The 20,905-nt window shown below is 37.7% G+C and overlaps 1 protein-coding gene across 2 annotated transcripts in view; it reads right to left on the bottom strand.

Annotated features, from left to right (window-relative positions):
• The window catches only part of LOC135219711 (PAT complex subunit CCDC47-like), a 224,664-nt gene that overhangs the window by 38,388 nt on the left and 165,371 nt on the right, over positions 1-20,905 (bottom strand). For both annotated transcript variants that reach the window (XM_064256697.1, XM_064256696.1), the window contains exons 7-9: positions 8,993-9,186; positions 1,107-1,275; positions 707-841 (exon numbers count right to left, since the gene is read on the bottom strand). In XM_064256697.1, the coding sequence (XP_064112767.1) occupies positions 707-841; positions 1,107-1,275; positions 8,993-9,186 (498 nt within the window). The remainder of the gene's footprint in view (positions 1-706; positions 842-1,106; positions 1,276-8,992; positions 9,187-20,905) is intronic.

Here is a 20,905-nt window from a genome sequence, read left to right as displayed (position 1 = left end):
CTTTTCTGATAGTAGGTCAGCTACAATTGTAATTTTGCACAGAAATATTAGAAAAAACATGAAAAAGGAAGAAATATGTAAAAAGAAGAAATATTAGAAAAAAATGTGTATGCCTAAAAAAAATCTTGTTAATATTTTACAACAAATATACACTCAGAATTTGTTACAGACTTTAGTTCTTATCTGTTATGATACTGTGCAAGCTGTAATCATAATTTTACAAAAAAATAAAAAATAAAAAAAAATTAATTATTAGCAAAAACATTTATGCATAAGTTGGTAAACTTTTGTAAATAACTTCGTAAACTTTTGTAAAAGAGGCCCAACAGGAGTTGTAAATAGTCATTTTCAACTTCTTGTAGAAGGTAGAGAGAATTTTTTTAATGTTTTCTGACACCATGTGCATTTGTATATCTTCCTCTTTCCATTGATGTTTAATCTTAAATTAACCGACCTCATCAAAATTTGCCCCGTGTCTGGGTTGCTGCATGTGTTTTTTTTTAGCCTGGCCCTAAAGGGTTAATCCATTACTTTTCCATATGATACTGCATTACATCCACATCAAAATGGAATTCAGCAACATAAATACTATTAAGAAATATTGTATATTGTTAATTTGCCAAGTTAGCAACTTCAAATTAAAGCCTTCTTCAAGAAAACTTAATATAAAAGGAACAGTATTTCTAAGTTTCATGAACAATCTTACCTCCAGCATCTTTTCTCTGTCTTCCCTTTTCTTTTGCTCCCTTCTTGCTTGTGCCATTTCAGCTCGAGCTGCATGAGTAGCCTTTAAGAATGCCTCCTCTACTCGACAACGGTTCTTTTCTGCTTTTGATTTACCCTAAGCAAAAAATAACAAATAACATCTACATAACACAATAAAATTTAATGGAATTCATGAACAAAGTACAAATGTGTCTTACAGTTGAGAGGTGCAAAAGAAACACACTAAATATTAGTATCATATTAATTTCAAATATAAATAATCTAAATATAAAAAGTGATTTTCCTAAATACTATTTTCTCTTCTGATGAGGGACATCTCTAGACACCCTTCTTGAGCAACTAACCCAGATCTGAATCATAAAATTTATACAAGATCATACCTCCTTACTGAGCTTGAACCTACGGAGTTTGTCTGTCAAGTGGAAAACAAGTTGCAACAAGGGCTTCATATTCTCAATAGCTTCCATCGAGGGATTCCCACGTCCTGGGAAATTGAAACCAAACACGAGCGCTTTTCGCACTTCAGGCAATTTTGTAGGTTGGGTATCTCTGAAAAGTCAAATACATAGCCAATATAGTTACTTAAAATGTAATTAAGTTTTAAACATTAATGGTAGTTCAACATACTACAACTCATTTATGTATAGATAATTTTCTTTTCATGTTCCACAAACAAAAACTTTCCCCTTTACTGATGAAAAATGTCTGAGATGACTGTTATGGAAAATGTCTCATTTCAACTTAAAACCATTCTCTTCTTTGGTGAGACCTCACCCAACTTGATAAACTGTAATACAAACACAGCTGGAACTACCACTAAAATCACTTGCGATCTGTAATTACAGGCAGCCCTTGGTTAACAGTGGTATCAGTGAATGGCTATCCGGTTTTACGGGGCTTGTCTAGCGACGCTGTTAACTGTATTTTTGGTGCCAATCTCTGGTTAAGAGTGCCAATACCCAGTTAGCAGTGCCACAAAACGACTTTCACTGCTCCTTAGGCCATGCCTGGCATTCCATGCAAGGATTCATAATAGTACAAAAATTAGAATGACACCTACTGCAATGAAAAACACGGGAAACTTGGACCTCCGGGGCACATACGATGACGCCAAGAAGGAGCAGAAGAAGCCATAATACCAGCAAAACACACTAAACAGAACGAAACAGGCAATGAGCTGGGAAAACTCCAAGAGAGGTTAACACGACTCGCCCAGGCGGTCAAAAGAAAGACTGGCGTATCGGTGTCGTCCTTGACCACTCCTAACCCGAGCTACGCATGTGTTGCCAGATATCACAAGATTCCTTGCTTTCATCTGCTTTTTAACTGGATCCAGCTAGGCACTAGAAATTATCCTATTGTTAAGATTGAAGGTTTGTTCGCGTATGAACAATTATTATTTTTACTATGCCATATTTAATCATATGAAACTTACTAGTACAGTATTAATCAATATTATTTGAAAATTTGTAAATCCTTTTTGTATAAAAAAAATGTATTTAGTCATGAAAATAACATCAAAATACACTAATTACTGAATATTATCGTCACAAAAACCGGCAAATAGGCAAATTTCCCACAAATAATGGGTAGAGATGATCTGACAAAAAAATCTGCAAATGAGTCCGCGAATCTTGAGAATGCAATTGCATACAGGGGACCGACTGTAATACATAAGGTGAAAATGGTTTCATACCTTTATTGACAATTTATATAATGTTAAACTTTCAATGTATGTCAGTGGTTATTGCACCATGGCCGAGGCTTAGCCTACCAATAAACATCATATGCAACACAGACAATACATGGCGCTGCAATTTAAACCCATGACTGAGAAGTGGTCCAAGGAAAACCCTGGCTAACTGATCCTGTGATTGCAGATCTGCAACTAAGCAATGACCCACTGTAGCCCTGTTTTTGGCTCAAGAGGCCGCCTTCCCCTTTTTCTCCCTCTCAATCTTGTGTACATGAGATTTAAACACTTTCCACTTATTTTCATCCTAGTCCTGACATAAACTACATGTACAGCCAATCCCCAGTTGTTGGTGGGGGTTCCATTTCAGACAGTTTGATAAGCAAAAATTGCTGATAACTGAAAATCAGCAATTTTCCGCACTTAACGGTGCTGATAACCAGGTAATGGCACTTCTGTTAGGTATGTATTGGTGCCAACATGCTATTATTGGCAATGAAAATCCCCCGATTTTCAGTGCTAAACAAGTTCCATAAAACCGGAACTCTGATAACCAAGGCCGCCAATAACCAGGGACTGCTTGTACTCTCTCTGTTACACTCCTGCCCCCCTACATTCAACACACTTAGTACGAGAGTCATGCTAAGTAAACCTAGTCTGTCTTACATCCCTTAGAGCAAAAGCAAATGCTAGAAGAACTAGTCTGACATAATTTCCATAAAATAAGAGAATAATGTTATCTATAAGCTAACAAAAAGCTAATCAATGAAGCATCAACAAAATTTGAATACTTCACCAATATTCTGAAAATCACTCCAACAAATGAAGAAGAAAAGCTGTAGAGAACTCCCGATGATAACCGAGAAACGGCGGAAAATGAATCGAGCTCTTTGCTATGTTGTTCCTCTTCTTCCCCCCTAAAGTGGTGGGGTACATTTTACTTGTATGTGAAAGGATTGGGAATTCTTCATTTCCCACCTCATACTGAATAATCCAGATCTAACTTGTGGAACTGCCATGAGACAGAATTTTAGGTTACTTTTTTTGGGTTTTCACATCTCAACTAATGGCAAGTATACTTCCTTCTCTATTCAGAATGAGTCTTAGATAATGCAAATGCCTTATCTTATACATAAGATTTTGTTTTGGTCCCTACTACTTATAGCCCTATCAGCTATTACACCCCTGATTCCTGACTCTCAGTCTCCAAGTTGTTAACTGGAGCCTTCAGGAATATGCAGTCACTTCAGATATTCAGCTTCTCAGTCTCCCATATCATATTTGTGATTCAAGCAAATATATGACTGGAGGCTATGATAAAATAAGCTACATTTTCACGATCAAATTCTCATACAAATCCATTAATCATATAATGAGTGACTTCCTCATGGCCCCAAATCTCTGCCTCATACAGTTACAATAGAACTGAGGTGGTTAGCTCCAAGGCACTACCATAGAGACCATCTTTTCTGTTCCACATACAAATGACTGGTGAACATAGATATGTCGGTAGGATGCAAACATACAGATATACAATTAATGGTTTTATATGAAAATATTTTCTCTATAAAAAATATTAAATTCCTTTTCCTGAAAAAAAAATTTTTTTGACATCAAAATAACATATAAGCACTAAAGAGTTTACAACTTCTTTAATCTTACCTTCCTTCTGTTCCTCTAAAAGACATGAAATTAAACAAAATGCAGGTAAACAAGCGCTTACAGCACAAATGTGTAACACTTGAAAAGCCACAAGACTGCTACACTATACATCTACATTACTTCAAAATCGAATAAACTATTGTACTTCAACATAATTAAAATCAAATCTAAAGCATGTTTAATACTGCATATGGTAATTCCACCACCTAAATACTTTTAAAGACTCCAAACTTTAGTGAGCAAATTACTGTAAAATTGTTATTCTATGCACAGTTAAGTGCTCTTATACCTTAAAAATCAAGAAAGCCAATGCAGCCAAATCTATTCATATCATAGATTTTTCATTTAAAAAAATTAAAAGGCAAAACACAGTCACTGTCCAAGCTTCTCCTGGGTTAGGAACAATTATATATTCTTACATATTCAATGTTGAAGTGTAGGTTATGTTGTTTTAGTCAAAACTTACAATGTCCTTCAGATACTTGATTTTTTAATCATTAAACATCAGAGGAACACTTTTATCACCAACATAACCTTTCTCAAATTATCTCTATCTCAATCCTTCATTATAAAATCCTACTATGGTTTCCAACCAAACAGAATCTGATGAAACCAAGTTAATCAAATAGAATCTAAATTAAAAGGAAAAGAAGAGAGAAGAGGAAGAGGGAGGAAGAGAAGAGAGACGCGAGAGAGAAGAGAGAGAGAGAGTAGAGAGAGAGGAGGGAGAGAGAGAGAGAGAAGAGAATAATAAATTATCCATTTTTATCTCCTATTCTCTCCACAAAACCTCCCTATAACTAGGGTGGGTTATATACAATGGTGACTGTCTTATATAACTAACAGGAATATGACATTTTTATAATAAAATAGTTTTGTAAATACTTACCAAGTAATTGCATAGCTAAAAGTTTTTACCAATAGCAGTCTGAAAATTCAAACTTCGCAGTAGTGCCAATTAACCCTTAAGCGCCGGACTACAAAAAAGACATATGCAGCACCCCTGACCAGGCAAACTTTGAGGTTGACCAGTTTAAGAAAAAACACATCAATGGAAAGTGGAAGATGTGCAAAAGCACAAGGTGTAAGGAAAAAAATTCTAAAAAATTCTCCCTACCTTCCACAATTACTTGAAAACGACTACATATTTACAACCCCTTATGGGACCTCTTTTACAAGACAATTGTAAATTTTACCAAGTTATACACGTTTTGCTAATAAGTAATATTATTTTATTTCGTAAAATTATAATTACAGCTCACACAATACCATAACGGATAAGAACTAAAATCAGTAACAAATTTTGAGTATAGTTGTTGTAAAATAGTATTTACATCAATTTACTGAGATCAATGATAAAGTAACTTTTTGGGATTATACATGTTTTTCCTAATATTTCTTTGCAAAATTACAATTGTAACTGACATAATATCATCACCAATAAGATGAAAAACAACAGCAACCCCTGGGTATATTTATGACCAAATATATAAAAAAACGATCTACATCCTGTGTATCAACCTCTTCCCAAGACTCTTCCCCTATTTTACTACCTTCTCCTTTATAAACTTCTTCTGGCCCAGTTTCTATTTTCTGTTTATTTTTTGTTGTTGTTTTGTTTCTGTTTTCTTTCTATTTTGAAAATTTTGAGGACAATGCCTAGCCCAATGCCATTCCGATTTGCATATTGCACATAATGTTACTTTCCCTTCTTTATTTACAGGATTTCTTCAACCCCCTTCCTCAGTTCCATTTATCCCGATGTCTTAGGTTTTCCCTCTCTCTCCCAGAATTCTTACTGCTTTCTGACCCCCACCATTCCCGTTCCTATTTATTCCCTAATCCCTCAAACATTCTTTTCATTATTTGTGACACTTTTATATTCTAACTTTTCTTGACCACAAGCTGTTAATACCATTTGTTTTCTTATTTTCTGGGAGATTTGCTTGTTCCAACACATGAAAACCCGTAGCTTCTCCTTCAAGCATGCTTTTCCCCATCATTCTCTTCCACTCTGATTCTGCCTTTTTATAACTACCATATATACTCGTGTAATACGCGATCTCGCATATCATGCGACCCCTAAATTTCCACCCTAAAACAATGATTTGATAATGTATCTCATGTAACATGCGAGTTCAATTTTTGAGACCAAATTACAATAGGTATTGCTAACCTCTTTGCCTCCTGTTTATCTATCCCATTTTCTAGTTAGATTATCCCCTTTTCCTCCATCTATTTATCTATCTCATCTTCTAGCTTATTTATCTAGCCCTTCTTCTAGTTAAGTTAAAAAGTGTAAAAGAGAAAGCTAAATTATCGTCAGTAATGTTATACTAGTGTTAATGCATACAGCCAGAAACAGCTGATTTGCTATGAACAACCGAATCCAATAACTACAACGGTTTGCTTGCATTTCAACCATTGTACAATAGTAAAAAATTACCGTAGTTATGTTACAAATGACATTGACTAGAATTGGAATTATATTTTTACATTACTACATCCTCATTCGCTATGGAATGTGTTTTAATCAAAACTATTTGGCATAAAAGAACACATTTTACTCTGTTCACTCCGATAAAAGATAAATATGTAAAGCTTGTAGTATTCTGATGAAATCAAGCGAAAATACTGAACGCAATCTGTTGATTTTTTATACAATAAACATGCCCTCACAACGATAGGAATTCAAGTGACATTTAGGCTTGAAAACACTTCATATAACATAAATTGACCACGCTTCTTCTACCAGTTTGAATATTTTCTTAGCCTAAACTTTTCTACACACAACAATCATTCAAGCCACCCACCTGTTCACGTTCCTTGGTTCCATTTTAACCAAGCTTAATTTACATCCCATAAATTTCTATAAGACAAGAGAGCTCTCTCCTACCCTACCAATACACCATGTCCATGCCGGCTCTCTACCACTTTTTTTTACGTTTTGCTCCCCACGCCGCTGCCATCTTGTCTTCTTTGACATCACAACACATCTTAATACATTAATACATTTTTAAAATCAACCACATGTTTCCCATACACTGAACAACACCCACCTTTCACCAATACAGAAAATGAAAATAAAATAACACTGACTAAACTAATATATAATCACTAGTATAACATTTTATAAACAAAAAAATTTTTTGAAAGTAACAATGTTATCCCAGACATTAGAAATTGAGACATTTGGAAATGATTAAACTGACCAATAAAAGACATTGCAAAATGGGATTGAAAATTAATTTTAAAGCCACTGAGAACAAAAATGTAGTTTTTCAATTACAAAAAATACTTGTTTTAATATGTTTCTTTTGCAAGAATGAGAATGTTTTACATTACTCTATAAATATTCTTTGTGCAACTTAAAAAAAAAAACAAGAAAAAAAAATCTCATTTCTGACTAGGATAGTACTATACAAAACATACACTATGACCAAAGAGACAAACACTAATCTGCATCTCAAAAGACTGTTAAGACTCAATCAGTGGCGGCTCATCAGTAGGCACTGAGGAACTACAACACCCCCTACAGATTTCATATATATGCACAAAATTATGAATACGTACGTATATACATGAATATGAGAAATTATGTATTATCAATAATCCTTAACAAATGATTACCATTCTCTTGATTTTGTAAATAAAAAAAAAAATTGAAACATGTGGAACTGCTGGTGTTCTGCAGTTTTAATTTTACTAGCAGGGAGATAATGTGGTACCCAGCCCGCACGGAAAGGTAAAGGGAGCACTGCCCTCTCGCGCATTGTTAGTCCAGCTGTAGTAGGGTGAAGGTGTGTTTTGAAATTCATCAAAGCTTAATCAATATGTACTATTATTAATAATAGTGAACAAATTAGTGACGATACTGATGATATGTAATGTAACGTATAATAATGAACTCAGTAGCAAGTTGCAGCAAATGGGAAAAAATTATAACCACATTAATGTCAATGATACTAAAATTCAAATTCAAAATAGTAGGTTTTAGAAGCAGTTCTGCTGCCTTCCTCAGCAGGAGAGAGAGAGAGAGAGAGAGAGAGAGAGAGAGAGAGAGAGAGAGAGAGAGAGAGAGAGAGAGAGAGTGAGAGAGAGAGATGAGTAATATTTTTGTTTTAGAGTTTTTATTCCTTTTTATTGGTTTAAAGATTTATATTATGCTACACTTGTCCCCTGAAAATTTTCCAAAGCAGCACCCCCCCCCCCCCTATTTAAATCTCGAGCCACCACTGGACTCAATTATAGTATGTTAACTTTAGAATAAATGATGATCTATATTAAAGGACTTTCAAATAATTTGTAAGAAAATGATGCATACTTCATTCATTTCAAACTTCATCTACTTCTTAATTTTGCTCAATTTAACTCAAAAAATGTTATTTGAAGTACCAATTCTATAAATAATAGTAGTTTCTCAATGTTTAAAAACGTTCACAAGTTTTCTTTAACCTAAATTCGAGCTCCAGTATTAATTGTTTATCTTCTGAATTCAGAACATTAAAGAACAATCTACAGTTTGACAATATAATATCACCTTTTTATTCTTAAAAACATTCTACTGGTTAAGAAAAATACAATATCTTGTTAAGTACCCAGTCAACAATCTAAATTAGTCTTGTGACTAGATAAAATGTGCAAAAACGTCATCCCTCTAGAAAAACTAGCATTCAACTTCAGTTACTTCATGTACATTACTGCATTTCTTAATGTACTGTAGAAATTTCACTTCAACTATAATTCAATTACATTACATATTTAACCAGCCTGAGAAGAGTCTACTTGAGACTCAGAGGTCTGGAAAAAGTAAGCTCTATTAATAATAATCAGCCTACAGTCTATTAACCAGTAATTTCTAACATAGAGGTCACCTTTAAAATGCTAAAAACCTGAAGCATTCACACTTACTCTGGTTGTTTTGGTCCTGAGTACTGGTCAGAAAAGTGGAAGAAATCAATCATGGCAGAATATTTGTTCAACACTGCAGTCACCTTTGGATCACCTAGAATCATTATAGACACTTCTCCGAGTTCATTCATCAGAACAAATTGTGTTCCAAGACTGAACTTCTCCACAGACTTCTTCTCAGGGCAAAAAGTACTCTGCAAAAGTACACAAATGTGCTTACTCATTCATCATCAGTAAACAGTCTGAATATCAATAACATAAATGGTTAAAATTTAGAAATATAATGCTAGAAGAGAAGAAACCTACATAAACTCTTAGCTCAATATGACCATCAATTTTACACTTGGTTTGAACTCAACTTCAAAGTCAGCAAGATGCTCCAATTTCTTGGTCCTTTTAAAAGCTGTAGACAGGTACATGATTCCCTAAATTCCCTGGGCATTCAGCAGAAAGACAGATTCACTTTGCATCTGTATTTGAACATGCTACTTATACAGAATTATTTTGACTACTTAATTAACATAATTATATCATTTTCATATTTACTGAAATTTTTAAATTACCAAAAGAATAAATGTATGGTTTTAGGTTACAGAAGTTAGGCCTGGTAGGCAAAATGACAATTAGTTGAGAAATTTTTTAAAATTTTTATTATACTTTTAACGTTTTTCAATTATGCTGCATTAATGAAAGTAAGGGCTATCAAGAATTACATTTATTAGACTAGAGAGGAGTTTACGCAGATTATTAGACTGGTTATATTGTGTTTGTAAGATCTTGATAACTTCAGGCTGCTTAAAGAATATCATTCAAACTAGTAATGCTCATTCTTCTTCTAATCTCACCTTTCAGTTTTTTCCTAATTTTAAGCTTCCTTCCCACATCAAGGTATATATTGATTATTTGTTATTTTGTTCATTTCTACCTATTTTGGCATCTAGCTACCTTACGTTTCACTAATCAGTACAGGCAGTCCCTGGTTATCGGTGGCCTTGGTTATTGGCAATCCGGTTTTATGGGGCTTGTCTAGTCCTGAAAATCATTGAAAATTAGTTATTAAACACACTGCTGAAATGCGCCGGTGATTAAAACCACTGCCGAAATGCGCCAATTTCCAGTTATCGGCATTGATACATACCTAACCGGTTATGAGCAGCGATAACCCTAAAAAATCGTCGATTTTCGCTTATGATTTTTGTTTTATCATCAAGCTGTCAGAATGGGACCCATGCTGATAACCAGGGAATGCCTGTAATCTGCATTGCCTATATATCAGGTTCTTTTGTATTTTTTTGTGAGCCTCTTGCCATCTTAAAGTACTTCAGGAAGTGATTTGAATTGCTTCAAAAACATTCAAATATGTTCATGCTGAGCTCTGACAGACCTACAAAAGTTGAAAAATATAAAAAAAATTTGCTACATGTGATGACTTCATCATCTGTCATTTAATCACAGACTTCTTCAGCCGACAATTAACCACTCATCACTCAATCATTGGTCTTTCCATTACTAGGGGAATTCATCACTTGACAGTTTGTTAATCACCTCCACAGATGATCATAGTTCATTTCACCATACACCACTGAACCACCTATTACTCTTAATAAAACTGGCGAACTATAGCCATTACACAATTCAAATGTCACTAGCAAAAAAGTATAAAACATTTACTATTACTTAACTAGAAAACTGTCAAACAATAGCCATTGCACAATTCAGATACTACCCGTAAAAAAAATTTAAAACATTACTAAATTAGGAAATTGTCTGATCCCACTTCCATACCCATTTTAAAACAGTCGAATAATAGCCATTGTACAAATAGGAAGATTTTTGTGATTTTGGAAAAACAATTCAAGGGAAAGGACATTGTCTGCTTCAAGACATGAGAATGCTACAAACAAAGAAAATAAGATCATTCTATCAGTTAGCATTGCAGATAATACCAGCGAAAAAGTGCAAAACATTTGTTACTACTACAAAAAGAAATTGTGTGATCTGACTTCCATACCCAGAACACTCCCATTTGGCATTGAGGCAAGAGCAATGGTAGCAGAGATGGAAGATTTGATAACTGGAATAGGAGCAACACCCTTGGCAGCCGGAGGAAATCAAAGTAAAAATTTACCAAATGAAACTATTATGAGATTACCAAAGAAACAAAGTCTTCAACTACAATGAGTTACAAAGAATTCGGATGCCACTTGTTGTTCACCAAACTCTATAGATTTTGAAGTATCTGAGAAATTTAAAGAAATCCTTTTGCATGACTCTGGTACTGAAGACCCAGAAAGGTTCTTATCGTTTGGCAACCAAGAAATATTAGCTAGTTCATCATGCGCTATTCTTTGGGTTGCAGATGGAACTTTTAAACAATAGGTAATCCTCATTTAACGATGGGGTTCCGTTTCAGCGACTCCATGGCTTAACGAATATTCTCTTTATATTTCCACTAATAGCATTAATTTTCAGTCATATATTATACACACAGAACTATAGCTTTTCTTTACAAAGTATATTAAAGCCTTATTTATTGTTTTAGCCGTGGATTTCAAGGTTTTTAAAACATAGGCTAGGCTCTACTAGACTATCAATACATACTGAATAGCCTTTCTCTTGGCCACCATTCAGCAATATTTTTGTTTTCATTTTAAAGATTTCTTTTTATTTTCTCTCTTGTATATATTAACCCTTAATCGCCGAGCTGGTATTTCCGAAAGTGTCTCCCGTATGCCGGCGGCGTTTACAAGTGAGCGCCGAAGCGGAAAAAAAGTTTTTTTTCAAAAAATCACAGCACGCTCTTACTTTTGAAGATTAAGAGTTCATTTTTGGCTCCTTTTTTTCCATTGCCTGAAGTTTAGTATGCAACCATTAAAAATGAAAAAAAAAATATCATTATCACATATAAATATTGGAATATATGACAGTGAAAAAAAAAAATTGGTATATAACAAATTGTAAAACAAATCATGCTGTGAGCAAAACGGTTAAAGCTAATGAGTTAATTATTTTTTTGTTGTATTGTACACTAAATTGCGATGATTTTGGTATATAACAAATTGTAAAACGATCAAAGCAACACAGAAAATATTATCACAATATGATGCATGAATTCGTAACGAGCTGACGTAAGAAAAAGTAGTTTTAAAAAATTCACCATAAATTGAAATATTGTCCTCGAGACTTCCCGTTTGTTGCAACATGAAGGTAATTGATTGAATATTACTAAGTCGTAAGTGTTGTAGCTTACAATTGCAGTTTTCGACCATTTCGGCTGAGTTATAAAGTTGACCGAAGGTCGAATTTATTCTATTTATCGTTATTTATATGAAAATAGTATTTCAAAACTGATAAAAGCTACAACCATGGGTTGTTTTTTGTTGTATTCTACATAAAATTACACACATTTTCATAAATAAAACTTTATATAACAGCTAATATAAAAAGGTGCAACCATTACGACAATCGGTTGAAAAAATTTATTTTTTTTTTCAGAAGAGTTACCGCGCGGACGTAAGGAAAAAGTTTATTTCATAAATTCACCATAAATCGAGATATTGTGCTAGAGACTTTCAATTTGTTGCAAAATAAAGTTAAATGATTGAATATTACTAGAATGTAATAGTTTTAGCTTACAATTATGTTTTTTTACCATTTCGGTTGAGTCAATGTTGATCGAAGGTTGATATTTTGGCATTTATTGTTATTTATATGAAAATATTTCAAAACTGATAAAAGTTACAACCATGATTTGTTTTTAATTGTATTTTACATAAAATTGCGCACATTTTCATATATAAAACTTTATGTAATGGTTTATATAAAACGGTGCAAACATTACGACTTTCGGACAAAAAAATTTCAGATTTTTTCGGAAGTTGCCGCACGGACATAAGGAAAGTTTTTTTTTTTTTTTTTTTTTATGAATTCACCATAAATCAAAATATTGTGCTAAAGACTTCCAATATGTTGCAAAATAAAGGTAAATGATTGAATATTACTAGAATGTAACAGTTTTAGCTTACAATTGCGTTTTTTACCATTTTGGTCGCGTCAAATTTGACCAAACGTTGAAATTTTGGCACATCGTTATTTGTATGAAAATATTTCAAAACTGATAAAAGCTACAACCATGGGTAGTTTTTAGTTCTATTTTACATAAAATTGCGCACATTTTCATATATAAAACCTTATGTAACGGCTAATATAAAAAGGTGCAAACATTACGACAATTGGACGAAAATACTTCTGATTTTTTAGGCAGTTACCGCGCAGACGTAGGAAAAAGTTTTTTCAAAAATTCACCATAAATCAAAATATTGTGCTAGAGACTTCCAATATGTTACATAGGTAAATGATTGAATATTACTAGAATGTAATAGTTTTGCTTACAATTGCGGTTTTCGACCATTTCGGTCGAGTCAAAGTTGACTGAAGGTTGAAATTTTGGCACTGATCGTTATTTATATGAAAATATTTCAAAACTAATAAAACTACAACCATGGGTTGTTTTATGTTGTATTCTACATGAAACTGCGGACATTTTCATATAAAAAACTTTATGTAACGGCTAATATAAAACGGTGCAAACATTACGACTTTCGGAAGAGTTGCGCGGACGTAAGGAAAAAGTTTTTTTTTCAAAATTTCACCATAAATCAAAATATTGTGCTAGAGACTTCCAATTTGTTGTAAAATGAAGGCAAATGATTGAGTATTACTAGAATATACGTAAGTGTTTTGGCTTACAATTGCGTTTTTCGACCATTTCGGTCGAGTCAAAGTTGACCAAAGGTTGAAATTTTGGCACTTAACGTGATTTATATGAAAATATTTCAAACTGATAAAAGCTACAACCATGGGTTGGTTTTTGTTGTATTCTACATGAAATTGCACACATTTTCCTATATAAAACTCTATGTAACAGCTAATATAAAATGGTGCAAAAATTATGTCAAAGTGACAAAATAATTTCAGAGATGTGTCGCTGATGAACGTGAACTCCCAGCATCCCTCAAGGTGCGTGATACAAAAGTTTTCGCCAAGTAGGCCTATAACTATTTTTCCACGTCAATTCGGCAGCCAACAGACAATTTTCATCGACGTTTAATACGTCCAATCTGCATTTAAGGGTTAAAGAAGACAACAAAGGAAACAAAACTTACAAATCATTGTTTTATTAACATAAGAAATTTTTAAAATTACAGAAGGTACAATAAAGGAAACTGAACCTATCTTTGTTTTACCCTTAACATACAAAATCTTGAAATTATAGAAAAAAAATAAAGTACAGTACTTTAATTTTAAATACAAAAATCTTCAAATATAGTATTGCCTTCCTCTTTATAGTTAGACCCAAACATGCAGCCAGGATCATCAGGGTCTTCATTGTCTGATTCATGAACAGCTGATTGCCTAGGTAAGGGAAAGCCTGGTGTAGGGAGCAGGGATGTTGCCGGGGGGTAGATGGCTGTTTTGTTTGCTTTTTTTTTTTTCTCTTCATAAATTTCACAATAGCACTTGAGTCCTTCTTTCATATGCCTTTTAAATTCTGCCAAAAGTTCATGGTTAGGGTCCATTGCCTCTAATTCTAACATCATTTCACTCATTTTTGTAAACACTTTTGCCAAGCCCTTAGCAGTGAACTTCCGTCTCTCATCTGTTTATTCTGTCTCTTCCACCTAGTCTAAATGTCGCTGCTCTTCCAACTCAATTAAATCTTTGTCGGTCAACTCTCCTTCAACAAAGTTCACTAAATTTTCCGAATCTTCAGCTTCCACTTCCCACATCAACCCTCGAGCAAGATCAATGGTTCTCTTATTTATGTTTTCCAAGTTTCCATCTCTATTTAACCCTTCAAAATTAGCTACAAATCTTTTTAAGGACTTTTTCCACATACCTTGCATGCACTTTTCAGTCACTTCCTGCCAAGCTGTGTGTATGTTCTTGATGCAATGAAGAATATTGTAATTTTTCCAAAAATCACAGTCATTTCATCATCCTCCATTGCTGCTACTGCCTTTGCAAAAGTAGTTCGTAAATAATACGGCTTAAAAGCAGATATGGCACCTTGATCCATTGGCTGCAGAACTGAAGTCATATTTTTGGGGAGATACTCTACTATAACATCAGGATGCAGGTCATCTATATGTTGGGGTTGGCCTGGAGTATTATCGAGGAGCAGCAGAATATTGAAGGTAATATTTTTCTCAAGGCAGTTTATGAACCAGTCCTCAAACAAAGCTTGAGTCATCCATGCCTTGCTGTTTCCCCTATAAAACACTGGCAGTGTGTGCTTGCTCACATTCTTTTAAGCACACGGGTTCTAGGAACGATAAATTAAAACTGGTTTCAACTTATGCCCTGCACCATTTCCACCTAAAAGCAACATCACCCGATCTTTCAATGTCTTGAATCCGGGCATCTTTGTAGAGATACATTCTTTCTGGCATTGTTTTCCAACCTAGTCCAGTCTTGTCTATGTTGTAAATTTGTTCTGGACAATAGCCTCCTTCCTTGATAATCTTATCCAAAACATCGACGAATTCTTTTGCCGCTTCCATATCTGCACTTGCCGCTTCACCATAAATACTCTGGTTATGCAAATTAAATGCTGACAAAAGTGCTGGAACCAAATGTGGCTTGCTGTATAAACGTTTCCATGCAGCTTTCTCCCTCATGTGACTTGAGTGTGTTGAAGATGCTGAGCGCCTTACTTTGAATTACTATATGAAGGCTAATCAGTATTTGTTTTGCTTATTCGGTCGTCAAACCAAATGGCCAACAATTTCTCCATCTCATGTATCAGGCCTTTTTGCTGCCTTGTTATTATAGTTTTGTACCCCGTTTTAGTCTTGGCCATCGCCTTCACTCGGTCCATGTCATTTAGGATGGTGGATATTGTAGAATGTGCTAAGCCCATGCTACTATTGATTGTCTAAACTTTCAGTCCGTCTTTGTATTGCTTGATTATCTTCATCTTCATGTCAATATCAATTGACTTCTTTTGCTACTTGGCAGAAGATCCTTGAGGAGTAGTAGCGGGGGACTTTCTTTTTGCCGACATCTTGAAGGGATATACTACAACAAGTAAAAAAAAAAAAAAAAAAAAAACTTATTGTGACTGGGTGATGCGCACGAAGACCCTGTGAGGCGGCGAGAGATGAGATAGAAGCTGCACTGCCAGTTGCTAAACCCAACTTATCATACAATTATCCTCACAACTGTGCTGCCACTGCACTCCATATATCATAACTTCAAGAGATTCACATTAAACGAATATTGGCCCGGTCGGGAAAGCAGTCGTAAGTTGGAATGGTCGTTAAACGAGTACGTCGTTAAATGAGGAGTATACCTGTAATACCATCTATATTTTTCTAGTTACATATGAGTAGCCCAGAAACAGAAGGTGCTAAGCGCCATCCCGACCAAAACCAAGATTATCACAGAAAACGGTCCATCATAGGCACAAAAGTTTTTCTCAATTTGGATTTGGCTCTTTCTGGCCCTGCAATATGGTCAAAAATCCCTCAAAAGTCAATGCAAGTTTCACCTGAAAAATTTGTAGTGCGAGGCGGCTAAATTCTTAGAACCAGGTGTCATCTCGCATCGCTTCCCTTCACCACTCACAGTCCAGAATCCCCAAAAAAGCGGTAGCCAATCACAGTGCTTCGACAATGAGTGAGTAGGTGTCTCACCCAATCATAGCGCAATACGCTTTCTTGGGCCAATCAGCGCGCACTCAGCATAGCGTCACGGGTTGCGGCAGAATATAAACAAAACTAACGGGTTTCAGCAGGTCCGCGTGTTTTGTCGACATATGCTCGTGGATTTATCCTTTTTTATGCTATTTTATGGAATTTCTTCAGTGCTTTCGGGACAATGGCTAATATTAGTGATTCGTTATCATCTACTAGTGAACATGAGTGTGATATTGTAGTGCGTGGCCCCTCTTAAGGCTGTAAAAGAGTGCATGTTTTTTTTTACATTATTTTGAACTATTTTTGGGTGCTTTTACATCAATATTGTGGTTGGTTTTTATTATTTTTTGTGTTTGTATGTATTGGTATTTTTGGGGTATTTTTTGGTATTTTCCTATAAACTTTGATATTAATATTGATTTTGAGCTTTTTTTTATGTATTTACATAAGTTGGAACCGTATTATGATGTATTTCCATTGATATTGTTGTTGTTTATATTTTTTTATGTTCGTAAGTATTTCTGGGCTCAGCCTGTGTCGCTCCGTAAAATGGTTCCTTTGATACTATTTCTAAGGTATAAATATTGCTATTCACCCCAGAGAAAAAGAGAAACAATATAGTGCCAAGATAAATGGCTCGCTCACCTTTAATAAAGGTGTCGGTATAGATAAAGAGCGAGTGGATACCACTACCAGAGATCCCTTGCCATTTAGCTTCTTCCTTAGACATAACCCCAACTACGGAGGAGGCGAACTATAGCCCTCGCTACCCTCTACTACTACCGTGAGCGCCTCCGAGGCCTGTGACGTCATTCCTTTGATAGCCATTGTGGCGGACACACGCTTCTTATTTTTGTGCTGTGCTCTTTGCTATTTTCACTTGGAATTCAACCGTTAGGATGTCTCAAGCTTCTGCACCTAAGTTAAGTACTGCTTAAAGGTTTTTAGATCTCATTTTATGAAGGTCTTCCTTGTTTTGGTGTTACTGAAGAGAGATGAGGTAGCGGGAGTGTCATCGTTCCCGCGCCGTCTTCTCCTTCCGACCGCATGGTGGTCTTGGTACTCTTTTGGTCTCCCATACCATCAGAATTACCATCAATTTTACCTTTTAGCAGTATTTTTTTGATATCCATGACTGTTTTATACTGATTTCATGCACTAGCTTGATAATTTTATTTAGTCTAGTCTTCACGGGACCTCATACTCCGACCGCACTTTCAGATCTTAGCCTAGCCTAGGCAGATTCCGTTCTGTTAGGAATTATTTACGTTAGGACTGTGTTCTTACGTGTTAGTCCTTGCTCCTAGTCTCCTGCTCTAGATCATATCACAGCATACCGACTAGCCGCTTGGGTTAGGCTAGCCTACCCCAATCGTCAGATTGGCGACTAGCCTACCCCTCTGATTATGATTTCTCTCGTTCTCAATTTATTTCCTTTCCCCCGTGTTAGCCTAACTATTTATTTATCATTATTGCATTTTATTATTGGTTATTTAGTGTGTTGCTATGTACGTCTTGGTCGGCCTTGGTCCACTGCATCGCCTGGCCTTCCTCACTGCATGCCTGATCACCCGGCCAGGAGGGCCGCTGGCCGATCGCATACAAGCCACCCTGTTGCTGGCCTCCCCCCCTCCCCTTGCCTCCCCCTCCGCACCTTGCCCACCCACCCTGGTGGTGTGATGACTCGCTCGCTCACAGCTAGCTACCCGAGTCTGCATGAGAGGGGGAGGGCTTGCGTAGGTGGTGGGAGGAGACCCTCCCAGCGCTCAGGGCTGCCATTCTCAGTCGCTTTGCTCAGGGCTCAGGGTTATCCCCCACCCATACCGTACCTCGGTCGGCCTTCGGGCAGGGGAGGTGGGGTCCCCCTCCCATGCCTCCCAATCATCGCCGATATCTAAGCAACTGGTGTCGCTCCCGGCGGAAGGCGATTTCATGGAGGACGTCGCAGGGGACGTAGCGGCCCTCAACCTTGACGTTGAGACCATGGCTGTCGATGCCATGGGCACAGGTAAGGGTGTAGTTGAGGCAGGCTCTGGGGGGACTCAGGGACTTTCCTAGAGCCCTTCCCCTTCTCCTTCTCCTTCTCCTGCTCCATCCACTTCTACTTCTTTCCGGGGATTCACGGAGAAGCAGCAGTCAGTGCGACCCAAGTCTTCTTCCGTGATCCCCAAGGTAAAACCTTCTACGAGCAAGCTTGTGAAGTCCTTGCCGATGAAGTCAGCTCCCTCAACTGTCGCTAAAACCCCGGATCCCCATCCAGGGGCGGACAGATCAAGGGCAGCTTCTTCATCAGCATCGAGATCCCCTAAGCACAGGTCTCGGAAGGAGAGGGCTCAGGCACCCTCCTTTGACCCCAAAGCTTTCTCCTCCAACATTTTGGAGAAGGTGGGAGATGTTGTGGGGAACCTGGTGAACGCTAGGTTCGGATCGATTCTCTCCCAGCTTTCAAGCTCAGTATAGGCCTCGGATCAGTCGATCCAGTCCCTAGCGGAACGACTGACGGCCCAAGAGAATGCGATGACGGGCATTCGGGACTCGATCACGGCAGGACCTTCACAGTCCGTGCAGGTACTAGTGCCTTCCGTCATGCTGGACTCGCGCCTACTACTGGACTTCAAGCCTGCCAATCCCTAGAGGATTGCAGCACGCGCTCCTTTTGTCAATGGGATGTTGTCTATTGAGGGCATTGGAACTCGAAGGCTGGAAGACTTTGAGTTCTATCCCAAAGACCTTCAACCTCCATTCATGGGCTACATCCGTCTAACAGACGCAGCCATGATGAGAGAGGACAAAGTCCCTAAGGAGACTGTAATCCTTCCTCGGGAGCAGGCTCAACAGACTTGGCTGAGGAGCCTGGAAGAGTGGGAGTGTGACAACTCTCGTCTCACTGCCTTCAAAAGCCCTTTCACCATCTTTACGACGGTGGAAGGCACTCCGCTCCAACTTACCCTTAAGGTAGTGGAAGCGACCTACCAGGCAGTGCTTAGGGACGAGCCTATGCCTCAGCTCCGGGACACAGAGCCCACATCTCTTCTGATCCCCGGTTCTGACGCCTACTTTGAGGGTGCGGTGCCCACCTTCACAGTAGGCAAACTGAAGCCTGACTGCGCCACCACTCTCTTTAGTGAGAGGCTTACCAGGTTGTCGGACTCTCTGATCCAGACAGAGTTCGACGCCCGGACCAGGTTGGCAAGATCCCTCTCCTCCTTGACGACAGCGGAGATGACGGCTCTCGTTAATCAACAAGAGCCGTTGTTCAAAGTTAAAGCAAAGGGACTGCTGCATACAATGCAGTGCGACCTTTACGACTTCCTAGTCGCAAGGAGGAATTGTAGGAAGCATGTCCTGGCGGAAGCCACCATCCGGCACGAGCCTAACAAGCTCATTGCTTCCTCAATTTGGGGGACAGACCTCTTCCCTGCTCCAGTGGTGGCGGAGGTCTTGCATGAGGCCTCGAAGGTGAACCAGAGTCTCAAGGTCAGGTGGGGCCTAGTGGCCAAGAGGAAGCCAGAATCCTCCGGCTTGAACCCTAGGATCAAGAAGAAGCTGAGGAAGTTTCAGCCTTTCCAGGCTCATCAGCAGTCGTTAGTCCAGGCAGTGCAGGTGCCTCAGGGACTGCAGCACACCTCTCAGGCTCAGCAGCAACACCAGTTCTTGCTGCTGGCTCCACCAAACCAGCAGCCCCAACCTTCAACCTCCTTCGCTGTCTCACCGGCCTATAACTCTGCTTTTGAAGCTCAGGCCTTTCAGCCCTTTAATAGGTTCGCCAGAGGCAGCAGGGCTAGGGGCGCCTCTCGCCAAAGAGGATCTGGCAGGGCCACAAGCAGAGGCAGAGGCTTCCGGGGAGTGCATGGCGGTCGTCCTTCGGCAAGCCAGCAGTGAGAGTCCCAAGGTAAGAGGGAAACTGTACCTCTTCTGCCACCGGTGGAGGTTCAGCCCTTGGGCTCACAGCGTCGTGACCAAAGGTCTGGGTTGGAGTTGGCTAGAGGGCCCTCCTCCAACCAACAATTTCTATCAGAAACCAACAGCAGAATTGACAGAGTATACTCAAGATGTCCTTCTCAAAGGAGTAGTTTCAAGAGTCAGGAATTTAAAATTTCAAGGACGCTTGTTCAGCGTGCCAAAGAAAGACTCAGAAAAGCGAAGAATTATCCTAGACTTGTCCCATCTGAACTTATTCATTCATTGCGACAAGTTCAGGATGCTGACCGTT

Source organism: Macrobrachium nipponense, chromosome 1 (assembly GCF_015104395.2).
Source record: "Macrobrachium nipponense isolate FS-2020 chromosome 1, ASM1510439v2, whole genome shotgun sequence".
NCBI lineage: Eukaryota > Metazoa > Arthropoda > Malacostraca > Decapoda > Palaemonidae > Macrobrachium > Macrobrachium nipponense.
Note: the sequence above shows the minus strand (reverse complement) of the source record. Positions and strands in the feature narration are given on the sequence as shown.